Below are 18,933 nucleotides of genomic sequence, written 5' to 3' on the forward strand. Positions count from 1 at the left end.
GTCTTCTTTCCACTCCTTAGGAACTTCCCCACTACACGACTTTCATTAAATAACCAGGCATGGCTAACACTTTTGCACATTCCTTAAAAATATGTGGTGATATGTCTTCCATTCCCACAGCCTTAGTAACATCTAACCCAAGCAACACTTCATAAACCTCTGAGTTTTTCACCTTTAATTCTCATAATCCTTGCCTCCCTTCTACACTGCACAGCATCATTCATACCAACATGATATATTATTATTATTATTTGACAACTCCAGGGAGTCCAATAACTCATCGAGGGAGAGCATCTGCTCTATAACTTTGTCTCCACTATTCAGTCACCAACTGACTGCAATTGCATCAACACCATCTACTGCCGACCACCACTGGTATTTCCACAGACAATCACAAACATCCATGCCCAGGGTGGAATTCGAACCCGCAGCCTTTTGGCTGGAGAGCGGATACGCTATCCGCTCGGCCAGCCAGGCCGGCTATACATATATAATGAGGAAGTGTTTGTTAAATATATATCATTTGATATATCATTTGCTAGGGTTACTCTGCTATCATAACTATCCACCAGTGTCAACATGCAATAATTATTTTTCCTCTTGCTTGCCACATAGCAGAAAAATTCCCTTGAATTAGCTTTACCTAACTGGCCAATCTCCTTTCACATTCTACTTTTTTTTTTTTTTTTTTTTTTAAACCATGCTTGTCCCTTTTCTGCCCTGCAGTTTATATTCTTCATACATCTGTTCACTGCAAAATGTTTTGTACTTCCTCCATAACTTATTTTGTAACACTGTTTGCATGATTTCATTGTTCATCCCTCTCACTCCTACTCTATTTATTCACTTACCTCTTGGTATACAGTGCATAACACTGTATACCAAGTGTGCACTGCTTGTGTTAGATAATGCTTGTGTTAAATCAGTTTTTCTCAACCTGTGGTCTGCAATGATTGGACAGGTAATCTGCAGGCAGACTTAAATTAAATAAATAAATATATATTTTTTAATTATCCAAACAAAAAAAATTAAAATTGAATAAATAAAAATTATTGAAATAAAACGGATACTTAAAAAAAAAAAAAAAAAAGCAGCAGAATGTTCATTCCATGAACATTCTACCGCTATTGTGTTATCCACATTTCAATCAATTGCTTTTTGTTTATTGATTTTTATTATTGAAGGTTTTTCTCCTTCAACCAAGGCTCAGTATATCTTCAGAAGTGCTAAGCTATACTTGGACAAAGTGTGTCGTGAGTCAAACCTAGTATTTATATATTTTTCAGAAATGTTTTTTAATAATGGAAGAGTGGCTTAGAACTAGGACTTTGAAAAGCAAAGCAAATAAAACAGGTGACGCTAACCCTAATTGTGATACATGTGTTGTAACAGCGAGTAAATCTGATATTATTAAAGTAGAAGAAACAAGCAGTTCAAAGAAAATATACAGTTGGAAATATAACAGTTCATATTAATTAAATTAAGGGGATATTAGATCCTACATTGTTTTAAAACCGAATAAGAAACTCAAAGATTGGAATCGGAGAGTTTCATGCCGAATATAGTATAAAAAACAATAAACGTATCGGCAAATACTAGCATGAGCTGAATGCGAGTAGTCCTAGAACGTAGTACAAACACGGGCAACTTGTTGCAAAGGTAGGGAAAGTTCTGATCACTATTCTTTGGTATTTACCATAATGTAAGTAAAAACACATTTCCTAGGAAATGTATGCTGTTATTACATTATGGTAGGGAGGTCACTACCCAGACCAGTTTCAGCCTTTATTGAGGCTTCATCAGTGAGTAGCTAGACCAAATTATTAATAGCAAAGGGTATAACGAAAAGAACTTATATACTCTGCTATACGAGTTGTCCGAAAAGGTGCACCCATTAAGTTACTTAAAATATAAAGAGCCAACAGGCTTCATTTTGGCGATATAAACATTAATTAAATTAAGGGGATATTAGATCCCACATTGTTTTAAAACTGAATAAGAATAAGAAACTCAAAGATTGGAATTAGAGAGTCTCATGCCGAATATAGTATAAAAAACTATAAAAGTATCGGCAACCTTTGCAACGAGTTGCCGTGTTTGTACTACGTTCTAGGACTACTTGCATTCAGCTCACACTAGTATTTGCCGATACTTTTATAGTTTTCAAAGGGAGAGAGGCGAAGTGTTGTCATCATACAAAGGGGCAATCACGGAAACTTCAGTATTGAAACAAGGGATTAAAAAGATAGGTATTATTTCTGGGAAAATTCCCATTTTACTCCTTTAAAATAAACGAAAATAGGCTATAATGAAGGGGATACAAATCCTTTGATGTTATTTGATGTTTCTGGCAACCTTAATAATATTATTAAGGTTGCCAGAAAATAGCCTTTTGGCTTTTATTATATGTTTTGAAAATAGGCTATATTAGGATTAAAAAGATATTTAAGGGGACTGAGAGGGGACAGAGTTGTTTGTCAGTTGTTGTTGTTTTTTTTTTTATCCTTTTTGTCCATTTTTTTATCCATTTGTACTTTACCCTACTCAGAGGATCCAGTTCCACCAATGAAGAGAGACAAGGCCATACCTGTAGGGTTCCTGCTTCGATGCACAGAAGGACGAGGAGAAGGCGACTACCCGAGGACGTGACGGAGAGATCGGCAGCTAATTCCTAGCAACCCAATGGAAGATCGTAGCGGTTGTGTCAATGGAATATCTCCCTAATATCATTGGACTGTTTCCAGGATGAGACCCTCCACATGGATGTGAGTTCTCCCCAGTAAAGACTAAGTGACCGACCAGCAAGAGTAGAGACAACAGCCATCATCATAGGAAGTTCGAAGAAAAGATATCGTCCGCAACCGTAGGTTAGAGCACCATAATTGTCTATGGAGCACCTAAGCGACTATTGTACCCAGAAGAAAAGGAACAGAGGCAAGAAATCCGGACTGAAATGTTATTCATGTGACTGAACCGTGAATGTAAAAGGTACTGCGAGTAGGCACTCTTTGTTGATGTTTTATTTTCTTAGATGTATAAGATTAATGTTAGCATGAGTGATATTTGTGCTTACAGAAAGGAGTTGGTGTGAATTTGAGATGCGAGCTGTAGATACGCAAGAGTAAAGTGTTATGATTATGTACAAGGAATGGAAAAAACTAAATTAGATTAGAAATAAGGGGACAATTGCTCCCAGTAGCGCACTCAGGATTTAATCTTAGAGGGGGCCGAGCACTCAAGATTTTAATCTTGGGGTGGGGAGTTGAGTAGACGATTTGAGAATGCACACTATATAAGAATGTATACAACCTATGACTGAGCATCTGCAGTGATTGCCAATACATGATACCCGTGATCTCCTCTGGCCCGGCTCGGGCAAACAAAGTAGCACTACTTCGTTCGCCTTGCTTTCACAGCGCCCAGGATTCCCAAGAGCCAGAGGGTATTCCCACCTTATTTGGTTGCTAATTCATAAGTAGTATAGAAATAGAAGACACGACACAACATAAATAAAAAAAATGAATTTTAATTAGGAAAAGATTTGTGGAAATTTTTCTAGTGTTTTTCCTTTTTCTTTTGGGTGCGCCACTGATTGCTCCTATCTTGTAAATTTGTTGAACAACATCCTAAGGTTATGTGAAAGCTATGTGTTTAACCATTAATTGTATGTTAGATGGATTCAGTGTATTACTTGTAACCTCTTACTTAAAAATAACCTTGTTTTATTTAATTAATAACTTTGCCTGATCTTTTGCCAATGCACTGTCTCAAAATAATTGCGATCCTGTGTGCAAATCTGATAGAGAATCGCCACGACATGCTGCATGAGTAGATGTCAATTAGCTGTAATTTTTGCCTATGTTGCCCTTCCTAAAATTCTCAGACTATATTAATTCAATTAGTCTGCCGCAGTTGATAATCAAGCAAGTTTGTCTAGTTGAGAAGCATTTTGGCAAACTGCAAATCGGACACAATAGTAAACCTTGTACGCAGTGAAACTAGAGACAGAGTTAAGAAAGGGGGGAAAAAATGGAGATCAAGTGTAAGGTAGAATTACTTAAAGTAATAAGGAGTCATATTGGTAGCCCGTATTAAATTTTCAAAGGCTAGTTCAAGGATCTATTGAGAGTAGTTATACAAGAGTGATTGACCCAATGCTTAAAATCTAAGTACACAATATCTGAGAATAATAATAATAACACTGGTGAGAGATATAAGAAGTGCACTCTACATTCCTTGGCCCATAACATCCTATTAGATTATACTATTCTGCTGATGTCAACTTCACACCAAACAGCTTCAAAATCTTCATATATATATATACACACACACACACACACACACACACACACACACTACTATTTTCCCCTTCTACTCTTGAAGGACACAATTCCACGACTACAATACTCTTCCCTCCTCTCTTTATCTTCCTATCCTTTAGGAAAATTCTATCCTACCATTTCAAGTCCTAACAGTATATCATCCTCTGTCAACCAAGTTTCACTTATGCTAATTATCTCTGGGCGTATCGATTCGATCAATGCTACAAACTCAACTCCTTAATTTCTGATACTCTGTACATTAGAATACAAACTTAACAATTCTCCACTATTTGAGGATAACCCATCAACACAATTCTCTGTACTCTCTCTGCTATAGTACATCTCTCTTCGTTCTGACCATCCCTGTTTCCCCGATCTTGATTTTCATTCATATTCTTATCATCCCCACTGTTTTGCACTGCATCACTCCTGCCCTGCCATGATCACTTCCTCACCTTTGTATCCATCCTCTTCCTGTCCTTCCGCAACTTGCTTCTCAACCACTCGCTGACTTTTAGCAGTATTAATTTCATATGAACCCTGCGTATACTTAGTAAACAATAATCACTCCAAATGACGAACACCAAACCCATTCAAATGCATTCCATCAGCTCTGAACCATTCTATCTTCCCTTCGAATTTATTTCATGAATTTCCAAACTGGACACTCTCTGCCTGACACAATTCGGCCATACTGTCATTCAGTATCATTGCTCACCTGTCTTTTTTGGGCAATGAACTAACCACTCCCAATGACATTATTATTCTTCACCTCCTGCAAAAATTCTTCAAATCCCTTTCCACATTCTCTGTCTCACTATCCAAGTCATTTGTGCCCACCAGTACTACTACATCTGATGCCCATTCCTTCCTTATATGCAAAGCATATGATATTCATTTTATTGTACCAGCTGGTACAATAAAATGTACCACACCTTTAACGACCGAATCACCATATAAAGCAACCCAACCATCTTTAGATATTTGCTTCTTCTGATTAACCTCCTCCTTGTCATTTACATCCGTTACTCCTTTCTCTCAATTTCCTCCTCCATACATTTAACCTGACTCTTAATTTTCATTAACTCTTGCCTAAACTCTTCCAGATCACTTCTATTATTACCTTAGCAAGTACTTCCATCCATTTTTCTGATTATTCCTTGAAACACTGTTCTCATTTTTGGAAAGCTCTAACCTTTCATCGCACTTCTCACACACTAATAATGTGTTCCTTTTTATCATTTCATCTAACACCCATAAATCTAATGTTTCACTATCTAACAGATACATATATAAAACAATTTTGCAATGTATCTGCTGTGAAAAGTCCAGGGAAAATTGTATTGTCTGACATTTGGGCTTTCCAAAAAATGTTGGACAATACAATTTATACAACATTAACTTATGATTATAAGTTAATATTCACTTGGAGGAACAAAAGTATACAGAAATCTTAATAATGCATTTAAAAATTAATATGAAAATATATTTTTAAAAGTTGCTTTTTTTTTTTATTTTGAAAGATTAATTTCAAAGTTAATATACCTGAAAAGCCAACATCTGCCAAGACTGCACGTCGACGGATCTTAACACTAGAGAAAGTATCAAACAATGCTTCCACAATGATAAAGCCAATGCTTGCAAGAAATGCAATAACCCCTATACCAATCCCATAATTGCAAGCATTTGTATCTTTGTTGTACAGACAAACTCCATTCAGCCATCCTTCTGATGCTATACAGCCAAAAACTACTACTGCAAAAAGCTGAAAGAAACAGAAAAAACAATAAATGGGTTCTATATAATAAATCATAATTTCATTTAAAATATAACAATCTACAATAAGTTATTTATTAATGTGAATAAATGCGAATTTATTCTTATCAGAACTTTTTTTTTTTTTTTTTTGTAAAACAATAGGTGCCAATACTCGTTCTTTGCTAGCAAAAAAATTTAAAATTAAAATAACATGTAAACTAAAAATATCAAAAAAAAAAAAAATCAGCTACTGCCTTTTATTCCCTTATAGGGAGTAGGCGAGGCCATTTTAGCCCTATCTAACGTTTGGAGACTGAGTGGGAAGTTCCATCTCCAATGATAGCTGGCCCAAGGCTATCACTAATTTAAGCAGCCCACAGTGAAGACATAGCTCACAACAACTGCTGCCATTTCGTGGTCCCTAACACAATATTTTTAATGTCTGAAATAGTGTGGATTATACGGTCAATTTCTTGTGTTTACGGGATGAAAAACCCAAGTTTCTGGGAGAAAAAATTCGCGTGCCCATACCAGAGATCACGTAACTCAGGAACCAGTCAAAAAAAAAAAAAAAAAAGCTCCGAAAATGTCTAAAACTGACAACGCTCTTTTTTTTTTTTTTTTTTTTTGGACAATTTAGAGCTGAGAAGTGCAAACACCACTTCCACTTTGCTACAAGAACTAAAAATATTATTATTATTATTATTCCTGACACCTCCAGGGAGTTCTCCAAAGAACTCATCAGGAGAGGGCATCTACTTTATAATTTTCTACCTCCACCACTCACAATGAACCGCAACTACACCAATGCCATCTACTGACACCACCACTACTAGTATTTTTACAGACAATCACAAACATCCAAGCCCATGGCGGGATTCGAACCTGCAGTCTTTTGGCTGGATAGTGGATATGCTAACCAGCCAGTATAAAATATAAAATAATATAATGTTTTTAGAATAAGAACAACATATTTATGTAATACACAGATAATTAAGCATAAATTTATTGTATAAGTATATAAAAAATAAGCAAAAAATGTATACGATAATTTCAATAAAAAATTTATATAGCAAATATAAAAAAGTTTTATATAGCAATATCTTAATAATAAACATAATGAAAAATGTAAATTTCATTAAATAAGTTGTTCCATACAAGATAAATGTGCAACTGAAATCACTGAATATCACTTGGTAGCTTAGCTACACAGATGGTTGACTAATGGAACCAGCAAGTTATCTATAGAGGTGTAGTTCTTTTAAAAGGTGGGTGCTAAGTGGGGTACCACAGGACCCTGCTCTGGGACCACAGTTGTTTATCTTATATACTGTGTGCGTGCATGTGTGTATGTTTAAACACACAAATGTCTATACACGGATGCTAGGAGTATCAGAACTCCTAGTTAGAGGAATTCTGATACTCCTAACATCCGTACAGACTTTTGTACATGGATGCTAGGAGTATACAAATGGATCCGTGTAAAAATGTACAGACATTTGTACACAGATGCTTAAGATAGCTCTGTAACAGGCAACTGGCCTGTTACAGAGCTATCTTAAGTCATACCCATACGGATACTAAATCACCTTATCCTCTGGATGGAGGATAAGGTGGCTAGCCCTTATGCCTCCCGCTATACAAAAGGATAGTTTGTTGCTTTGGTGAGACCAGTATACCAGAGGCAGACATACTAACTGATATCAAGTGTTAACAATATGGTATTTTTAGAAGGGCAGACAGTATAGTAGAGGAGCAAGCATGCTACTAATGATATTGGAAGAACTGAATCCAGTTAGAGTTGAGACCTATAAATGCAATAATAGTAACAGTTTTCCATGTGGCAGTAAGTTTGAAGCCATCTGGTGTGAGGTGGAGTCTTCTTCTCCCTTCCTACTGGCCTGTTACAGAGCTATCTTAAGCCCTTATAAGTCATACCCATCCAGAGGATAAGGTAACTAGCCCTATGCCTTCCGGTATACTCTATGACTATAGCTGCGTGTGTTCACGGGGCCAGTTTGCCTGCGTATGGGAGGAAAAACCCTGCTGTCCATGACCAATACCGGCTAACTCAGCTATGTCTGAGAAAGATCCTTTAGCTCCTCACATTGGCGACAGGAATCGAACCCAGGACACTCCTTTCCCAGGCATATAGTTCTGAAGTGCATAGCCACTAGACTAACCAAGGTGGAGTCTAACAAGATCAAATACATATAGGGGTGTTATTAGAGACCTGGTGGATGGTTGCTAGTGATGAAGAAAGCAGTATTAAATTGCATACCTCGGGTAAGGAGGGTTAATCAGGTAGGAGTTAGATGGATGAGTAATAATCATTAAGCATGAGTTGCAGAAGAAAATGCTGTGGAAGGTATATAAAGAAAAAGATGACCTGCAAACTCATGAACAGTACAAGGATCAGGCAAGATAGGTGACCAACTTGGTAAGGAAGGCAAAATCAGATTATAAGAAGAATCTAGCCAAGTAGGCCAAAGGAAATCCCAGAGTTCTTAAGTTATGTGGCAAGTATGAGAATAAATGACAATGGAAGATTAATCTTAATGAATGATGATGGTCATAAGGTGACAGAAGCAGATAAAATAGTCGAGTTACTGAGTGACCACTTTGAAAGAATATATCATCCTAGTGAGGTTACTGCTTTAGCATATGTGACAGACACTAATTCGGGAACAAAAGTGGATAAACTGGAGGTTCTTAGGATATTGCAGAATCTCAATGTAAATAGTAAATACAGTTGTGGGATTAGATGGTATATCAGCTCAGGTCTTGCGAGAATGTGCAAGGGAACTGGCAAGGCCTCCGACTAGGATGTTTAATTTAACTCTCAGCTTTGGCAAAGTTCAAAGGGAGTGGAAAGAGGGCAAAATAATTCCTTTGCATAAGGGCTAAAACTGCAGTAGAAAATCATAGACCAATCAGTGTCACAGGCATGGTGATAAAAGTACTTAAAAAATTGGTCAAAAAGAGAATTCAAGAATGGATGGATAAAAATATGATACTGTATGAAGGGCAACATGGCTTTGTGAAGGCTCGGTCATGACTTAGTAATCAACTATCTTTTTTTTTATAATAGAGTAACAGCAGAATTGGATAAAGGAAATGGCTACAGGGTGATTCTGCTGGATATTGCAAAGGGATTTGACAGAATACCACATGGAATTCTGTTATACAAATCAGAACAAATGGGAATGGATATGACAATAGTTAAGTGGATAAGAGGTGGCTGCTGGACAGATATCAAGAAGTGGTGTATGGCAGAATCAAGGCGAAAACAGGTGACTAGTGGTGTGCTGCAAGATTTGGTGTTGGGACCATTGCTGTTTAATTTGTTAAATGATATATTAAATAATCTGAAAGGAAATATTCAGCTGTTTGCCGATGATGTGAAATTAGGTAAAGTAATAGTCAATCAAGTAATGTAGAGAGCTTGCAAGACGATTTAAACAGGCTGTCAGTATGTGCAAAAGTTAATGGGTATCAGTTTAATTTGGAGAAATGTAGAGTTATACATTTTGGGATAAATAGATTACAAGCTGTGTATTATATTGATGGCACTGTTCTCCAGGAAACAGATAAAGCTAAAGACTTAGGGGTGTGGTGGTAGACACAGTTAAAGGACATACTGATAAGGTTGCTAAGGTAACCCATAAGATTACATAACTATTGAAGAAAACATTAACAAGTAGAGACAAGGAAGTTGTTTTTCCTCTTTATAAGGCCTTGATACATCCACATCTGGACTACTGTGCTCAAGTCTGATCTCTTAGGTTTCTTGAGATAAGGAAGTGGTGGAGAAGGTTCAAAGGCAAGTGACCAAGAGATGATAAGTGGTCTGTGGAATGTTCCTTATGACGATAGATTGAGGGCATGTGCAGATAAAATAATGTACCATTTGAAAGAATATGATAATGTGTCTAAGGATGGACAAACGATATCTGATTCTTTTTCTATCCTATCGAGAAGCATATTTCAGAAAGTTGGCTGTTTATTATTTTTATCATCACCATTTCAGTTACTCAAAGAGTTCCAGCACTCACTGAAGGAAGATCCATTTAGATAGTCACACTTAAAAACCTATCATATCTCTCCTCAAACACGTTTACTGAAGACACACACTAAATATCTCATTGTCTTCAATTCCCTCTCACTACCTCAAAAACAGGGACATTCTTTCTTCTCTGTATCTGAACTTTGCACAGGCATTACCCTGTGTTATCATCATCAGTAGCACTCCACTGATATGTTTCCTAACCACAAAAAAAAAAAAAAAAAAAAAAAAAAAAAAACCATTCTAACTCTCTAATCCCATCAGTATATGACTCTCATATTCAACTATGTTTCACTTATACTAATGATTTTCTGGCAAATAAATTCAACCAAGGAATGATTTCATTACCCTTATTTTTGACACTCCTGGAATTCATACACAAACATATTTTTGGGTCTGTAACCAGTCTTATTCACATCAATTTTCAGCTCTAATTCCTGCACACCTGACCTTCATTACAACTCTCCCCCCACACACCATCTAGCTATTCACAGATACATCCTAGGCTATCCCAATCTTACACAGACTTCCTCTCTCTCTATTGCAGACACTACTAAACATTTCTAGCAACCACTCTCCTTATGATGTTTCTTTCCATCCAACCTGGCTCCTGTCCATCTTATATATTTTTCTTTCATTTTTATCTCTTCCTTCCCACTGGTCTCACTGTACTCTCCTCACCATATTTCACAATCACTTCAACCTCCTGCTCTTTTGAGAAAATATATTTTACCTTCTCAAATCTCTCATTCACCTTTAAATTTGATGACCACAATATTTTAATAAACACATGCAAGGCACGGGGGAGGGGGGAGAAGCAACAGTTATGCACAGTATGTTTTCCTTTGTAATGTGAATTCCACCCAAATAAAGTTATAAATCTATAGTTAAGTAGCAGAAAATGGAGTGAGAATTCAATAAGCTGGGAGACCCTGTGCATTGTGCATTTTCTATTTTTCGCAACACTTCAGACCTTCAGTAAACAGAGTGGTGGTGCATATCAAGCTAATGAAAATTATTTATTGCCCGAATTACTGAATTCCATTTGAATATATCACGTGCTAACTAATAAATACTGGCAGAAAATACAACTGTTCATAAAATAGACTTTAGGGATATTAATTCTTAACTTACTTTTTTTATATATATCAACCCTGCACACAAAAGGCATCATTGAGATAAGTGTGAATTTTGTTTTTGCTGTAAACCTCTACTGGATAGTTTAAGAATTAAGTTCTTAGTACTTACAAATAGAGATAGGTTAAATTATTTTCGATTAATAAAAATGGCATCTCTATGCAGTTTATAATGTTGTTTACAATGTTGTCTTATGCATTTGTCATGCTTTTTACTTTAGAAAGTACAAAAAACAAAATTTTCCATTCTGCAGTTGAGAAAACAATGGGACATTGTGCCCTCCAACTGTATAAGACCTAAGTTTGATCATGACAAGAGGAATCTTTATGTGTTTCTTTTCAACTGAAGCTATCAACTGATCTCATATCGAGGATTATTCCTGAAATAGATTTTTATCCAGTATACAGGTAAATTGGACAGTAAACATACACACACACAATTAACAAACAAAAATACTAATAGTGGGTTAGAGCATGCTGTTACAGTATACATCATAATGGATGATTACATTGTAGACAGCCAGTTGTGTGGTTAGAATGCTCTCAATGATAAGTCACTGGAGGCAGGGCTGGTTTTATCATTAGGCGAACCTAGGCAATCGCCTAGGGGTGCTGAGCTTCGGGGCACTAGAGTTTGCTACATAGTTCAGGGAAAAAATATATAGAGACAATGTATAGGGGTGCCTAAATTTTCTTTGCCTAGGGGCATCAGATACTCTCAAACCGGCCCTGGCTGGAGGTATCAGGTAATAATAATAAAACTTTCTTGAAAACATTTGCTCAGGGCAAATTTCATTTTAACAGTACCACCATTACTGTTAAAATGAAAACAGCTGTTATAAGTATTTCATTGAATCTCACCTATAAGGTGCATTTTTTTTATGTTCACATATTTTGTCCATTGTCTGATGTTTAGGCATGGATACAGTGCATGGATGTACATCAACACTGCTATGTGACTCAGTAACATACAAGAATTCCAATTTCTAACTGCTAATGATGGCAATTTTCATCATGTAGTGCTTTGCATCTCTATCAAAATCTACACACACTCAAATGAAAGAAAATTTTCTTGAAATATACCTGGCTGAGTATATTATTCAAAAAACAGAACTCTACATATTTCAAGACCTTTAATAATCAAACACTATCTAAACAAAGAATATTTACTACAGTAATCTTAAATATATTTGTCTCTGCTATTTCAAGTTTAGGAAATATATAATACTCTACTTACTAACATTTAATTTTAATAACTTCTTTATTAGTGATGCAACTATCCTTATTATGTGTTGTGTAGGAGTTTACACTTAAAATTCATAAATCTGTAATACACTGGACCCAATGGAAATATGTTGCTGTACTAAACTACTACTAATAATAACTAGGTTTCTGGGCTGTATCATTCAATTAGATTTTTCCTTTCATTTACTTAATGGGTAGGTGTATGTTCCTACATAATATATGCAAATGATGCCTTGGAAAAGATAATAAATAATTATTTTGCTTCTGGATTTTTCCTTCTCTTTCACTTTATTATTATTATTATCCTGTTTCAATAAACTGCATATATATATGACCTAGCTGACAATGCTAGGTCATATATATATATATATATATATATTTCATTATAACAGAATTTGGCTTTGTTTTGCCTTGTGATATTTTTTATCAAAAATAATTTTAAGGGGGACCTATACTGTTGAACTTTCATATTATTCTCCAAAAATTAACTATCACGAGAGAGTAACAAATATTTGTCCTATATTCATTAAAAAATATCAGTTCCCATTCTACCTTCATAAACTATGTTTATCGCTAGATTAACAACAAAATATACGGAATTAAATTATACAATTTTATTGCAACATCTTCAAAAACATAATAAGAAAAGTTCCAGTCATCTACATAAGCTTACACTACAGTAACTATCTACACACTCATCACCTATTGTAATATATAGATAAGGATATTAATGTATCCAAATCAAGCGGAGAGTAAAATGTAATACAAAAAAAAAAAAAAACTATGCATGCAAATAAATAAATTATATATATATATATATACACACACACACAATAAAACGGCTGCAGTGTAAATTAGAATGATTAGTACGTATAATCTATCAAGATTCAGCGCATATGCTTTCTTAATTCGCTTGTTTGTTAATAAAGGAAATGCTCTTTACAAACAGACCGGTCTTCTTTCGTGGAAACCAGAAGGTAGGCTACGATCTTAACCAAAAATCTATACGTTTGAAATATTATTTGTTAAAGTACTATTTTCTCCCCTTTTGATATTTGTTTCTAAGCCCAGGAAAAAAGTCGGTGTATCTTTATTTTCCTCAAATGCAGCAAATTTCAAGAAACAGATGACCACTAAATTGGGGAGAAAAAAAAAAAAACTAATATGTACACAAAATGAGTTAAAGATGGAATCTTGACACAATAAAAACCAACAAACACATCACAAGAAATCACCGACGAATATATAGCTGAAAGATAGCAATGTTTTTACCCGCATTACTGAAAGATGTTGTGGTGCAGTACCGTTACCGAACTATGGCGAGGAGGACTTGACTCTAGCCAGCAACGCCAATCGATAAACAAGCATGACTAATCCTTGCCAAAATCATCAAAACACGTAACAAATACAATTCTAGGTCATAAGAACTGTGTCTCTTACCCAACATAATAGTCTTAATATGACTTGAGGCCTCTGAATAACGCTAAAAGGGTCTATAGGAGACCCAGCTTTTCCAGCACCGTAAGCTCCGCCGTTCATATTGACACCAACAGAACTATGGGAGAAACAAGCGATTCTAATGTGACGTCACATGGAGCCTCACCTTACCACACATTATATCGCAATCGTCATCAGAGTAGCTTAAGAATATTCGGATATAGCAGCATAGAAATATCAGCATGTCATTTTAAGTGTTACTGAAATGTTAGATATTATCTTAGAAAGGAGAGATTAATATACACAAAATGAGTTTCTAATATATATATAGATATAGATAGATAGACAGATATTAGTCTCTTCGATAGATCTGATCATGTTTTTTTTGTTCTTATTGCACCTTGCTAAAGTTATCTATAATAAAATGTTAAAAATTAAAATTGCAGTAAGTTTATGTTTTTATATGTCTCCTACGAAGGATTGTAAACCTATAGTAGTGCATCAGTCATCTGTATCACGGTGGGCTGAGGATTTTTATCATATTTATTTAATTTTTATTTACATAGTTTTTTTCAGGTTTTTTTTTTATTTACATTTTTACATAGTCCGGAAACCCTTAGGCATGGGACTTTTTTAAGCCACTTCAGGCCAATAAGCGGGGAGGTAGTCACACCCGGCGATGAAATTTATCTCTCATGCAGTTTGTTGAACAGCGGGTACATTAACCACTCAGCCAACCAGGTAGGCAAATTATTATTATTAGTAGTAGTAGTAGTAGTAGTAATAGTAGTATTTCAGAAGTTTTTGAAAAGAGCATAACTTTCAGACCAGCTACCATTTAATATAAGTTTTAAAAATGATATTGCCGGGAGTGGCGTATCTCGAGATGGAGCATCCCCCCTCCCACACACACACACACACAAACCCCAAGAAAGCAGAGTACCAAAAGACAACATTTGCCGTCTCTTTAATAAAATAATAAAACATAATCATATGCACATTTTTTTAATTAAATGCAAATTTTAAACTTTGGAAATAAATTTTATCTTTAAAAACTTTAAATATAAATATTAAAAAATAATATATATATATAAACCTTAAATATAAATTATAGTAAGACAACAGGAAATGTAAAAATACCTGAGTATTTCACAGTCGCCTGTTCTTAAAATTAACTGGATCAATTAATCAGTGGAGCTTACAGAATTTAATTGCCCTGTCTTAGCACTAAGCAAAAGGACTGCAAATGCCGCATTATAGCTGTTAATCTGTTAAGTCAACAAGTGCAGCGGAATTGTAAGAATTTATTATTATTATTATTTTATTCACATAATTGGTACACAGTCAAAACAAGATATCATATAAATAAAAATATGACTGGTGATTCAGAACAATTCAGATTCTACCCAAGAATCTAAGAATAGTCCGTCAGATAGCGTCGTAAAATATGGACTGTTCCAAGTAATGCTGTTTTTTGTAAGTCATATGGGGTCACTTCATTGATTTTTAATTGCTGTGAATAGTTGAACAACTTCTTGGAAGATGCACCAAGTGCACCGATAACTATTGGAATGACTTTGGTGTGTTTAAACCACAGTCGGCCAACTTCGATTGCCAGATCTCGATATTTAGTCATTTTTTCCAGTTCTTTGTTGTTAATGTTGTTATCACTGGGTACTGCAATATCGATAATCCAAACCTGTCGATGTTCGATAATTGTGATGTCAGGTCTATTGTGTTCCAAATGCCGATCAGTTTGTATTCTAAAGTCCCAGAGAATTTTTACTGTTTCGTTTTCCAGTGCAATTTCTATTTTACGCTGCCACCAGTTATCAGAAGTAGGAAAGCCATATTTTTTGCATACATGAAAATGAACTATTTTGGCCACTTGATCATGGCGGTATTTATAGTCAGTTTGAGCTATTTTGCTGCAGGCACTGATTAGATGTTTTACAGTCTCATCTTTCTGATAGCATAATCTGCATTTGCTGTTATTATTGATGTTGAAAATTTTTGCTTTGATTGCATTAGTTTGTATTCTTGAGCTGCTAGAATAAATCCTTCTGTTTCTTTTTTAATGTATCCGTGTTGAAGCTATTGTCATGTTTTGTTCACGTCAATTTTGTCCTCAGTATCTCGAAGAAATTGGCCATTCAAGGGTTTATTTTTCCAGCGCACATATCGGATATTTTGTCGTTCCTTTTTGTAATTGGATTTGTTTCCTGTTTTATATGTTCTGCAATCCATGTTATTAGATGATTCACTCTTTCCAATGGCAGCAGGGATATATTGAAACGTTCCTCCAAAGGAAATATCTGTTCAAATAGAAATGCCTGTCAAAAGGAGAGGTGAGTTAGCATGCTAACAGGCCGCTGGTGTTACTTGTCAGAGATTTAGTATTTTCCAGGAGAAGGCTTATATGAATATGGATACCAAGTTGAAAACAGTGTTCCTGTAGGAGGTGCGAAAATGGCTTTTCCGCTTTTCCTTTTGAAGGTGAACATGTGAGTTAACTAGCTTCTACCATATGAGAAAATTCAAGTTAAAATGCGAAATTCTTCCCTCTGGGTTTTACTCCAGCAAAACAAATAGAAGGAGAGCATTTTTGATATTCTGGCCTTCATATACTTGCCTTCTCAGTATTTTCAACCTTTTAAACCAAACCACGAATTGGAGTCTCCTGGACTAGATGTAGTAGATATTTTGAAACATTCACAATCATTATTAGCAAAAATGAATATGGTGGAGTCTACAAATTTTCTGAAAATACGATTAGAAATTTGCCAGCAAGAGTAAATCCATATACGAAAAGTTTTCGGTCATTTTCTCTAATTGTTAAAACGTTTTCTTGTATATGCCTGAACAACGCCAATATTATACAAAGAAAGAATATTCTTGCATATTTTAAGGGTAATGGGTAATTAGAGAGGGAGGAACAAATCTATAATTTGTCTACAAAGAATCCCAAACCTTCAAAACCCTTTTGTAGTAGATAAATGGCATTTATTCGAAATATTCAACTTACTTGTATGGGATCAATTTCAACGGCGCTGATTGTTGACAATTAAAATTTACCTGATATGATTGCTCTATTTTCCCTGGAGATACACGAATTAATTGTGGTTATGACCAAGTTTACTCTCCCACCAGAACACTCTTAACTGCATGAAACAAGTGCAATTCGGACAGAAATTCGTAGCTTAACAACAGTTATGTTCCACAGGAGTCTGTTTTGGGATTGTTACTGTTTAACTTATCTGGTAATGATATTAGGATGAGTTTAATTGAAGACATCCAGTTGTTTGCGGGTGATGAAAAGTTTAAGAGAACTATGAGGAGTAAAGTTCGTGCCTTTATGGAAAGATTTAACAGACTGTTGAAGGGAGACAAGTAAGTGAAGCTACAAATTCAAGGTTGCAAAAGTGTACGATTTTGACATTTGTAAGGGTAGGGGTGCGACGCTGAGTGTACAGATTGTTGGGATATCTCGAAAGAGGTGGGAAAGATAAGGGATAAAGGAGAAGTAAAAAGAATACAATTTCATTCTATAAGAAGTTGATCAAGCTGCTTATGGATTACTGTGCGAAGATTTTTTTCTCCTGGTTTTTCAAAGGGATGGGTATATTGGTGTAGTTCAGTGAAGAAAAACAAAGGTGGTGTGAAGTCTCTGCAATACTGAGTATAAGGATTGAGTAACTGCAATCCCTCAATCTTTACCATGTAAAGATTCAGGGGATGCTAACTACCGAATATGATAGATAAAGGTGATGTTAGAATTGAGGCATATATTTTGGTAAGCCATTTGCACCAGATTAATGTTGAAGAGAATTTTTATAGATAGGAACCAGATAAAGATGAAACAAGAATTTATCGCTGGAGAGCAAGCAGAAGAGTTAAGAGGGATTTTCTTTTTTAATTTTCTCAATAATAATTTATTATTATTATTATTATAAATACGGTATAATTTAAAATGTTTAATGAGATGATTTTAATTTAGCATAACAGCAGAAAATATTAAATTATCATCATCATCAAATTCCTGCCATGTACCCTCAAGGGGTGTACAGGATATGATAGTACTACATGAAAAAAATTACATCATTACTAACTTCCTATCTACAATTTTCCTCCAAATCAGTCTGTTACTTGTCAAGACTCGAACATTATCAGATCTTATATTTCTATCGTCTAAGGCACATTGTACCTTATCAATCCACCTATATCTTGGTCTTCCTCTGGGTCGGTTTCCTGCCAACCTGGCAGAGAACACTTGTTTTGCTAATCTTTCTTCGCCCATTCTGTTTAGGTGACCATACCACCTGAGATTAGCTCTGCTAATGCATTCCTGGATGTTGACAATGTTAAGTTCTTTCCTAATATCCTCGTTTTTAATATGATATTGCCATTGATGCCATCTGTTCACGCCTATAATCTTTCTCAGGACTCTCATATCTGCGGTCTCTAGTTTTTGGTCAAGTGTTTTACTTCTGACCCAGCTCTCAGATTCATAAGTTAAAACTAACTTGAACACTGTCTTGTATACAGCTAATTTAGTGTTCCTACTAATTTCTCTCATATTCCATATGAATTTATTCAATTGGCTTCCTACCAGCTTTGCTGATTCTGTTGTCTATTTCTATATTTAATTTACCATCTTCAGTAAAAATCGTGCCTAAGTAACTGAAATGTTTCACTTGTTCCACAGGTTCTCCATTCACAACACGGTTGACATTTTCAACGATTCTGCCTATTTTCATTGTATTTGTCTTTTTATTGCTGACCTTCATACCATATCTATTACAACAGCTACTCAATTTAGTCAGAGAATCTTGCAGACTTGTAGCGGATTTATTTAGAAGTATAACATCATACACATAAACAAAGAGCTGACATTAACATCTCCAATTTTGATATCATTTTTAATACCACTTTCCTTCATAATGTGATCCATATAGATAATGAATAACAG

General features: G+C 35.3%; 1 protein-coding gene across 2 annotated transcripts in view; it reads right to left on the minus strand.

Annotated features, from left to right (window-relative positions):
• Syngr (synaptogyrin) overlaps positions 1-18,933 on the minus strand; it is a 115,107-nt gene that overhangs the window by 77,549 nt on the left and 18,625 nt on the right. Inside the window, exons 1-2 of one of the 2 annotated variants that reach the window (XM_090406778.1) lie at positions 13,968-14,068; positions 5,868-6,087 (exon numbers count right to left, since the gene is read on the minus strand). In XM_090406778.1, the coding sequence (XP_090262904.1) occupies positions 5,868-6,087; positions 13,968-14,066 (319 nt within the window). In that variant the 5' untranslated portion in view covers positions 14,067-14,068. Of the gene's footprint in view, positions 1-5,867; positions 6,088-13,967; positions 14,069-18,933 lie in introns of those variants that run through there. The other variant, XM_090406779.1, reaches the window with a different exon arrangement.

This window comes from Typopeltis vanoorti, chromosome 17 (genome assembly GCF_054136105.1).
Source record: "Typopeltis vanoorti isolate ZY-2024b chromosome 17, IOZ_Tvanoo_1.0, whole genome shotgun sequence".
Classification (NCBI taxonomy): Eukaryota; Metazoa; Arthropoda; class Arachnida; order Uropygi; family Thelyphonidae; genus Typopeltis; species Typopeltis vanoorti.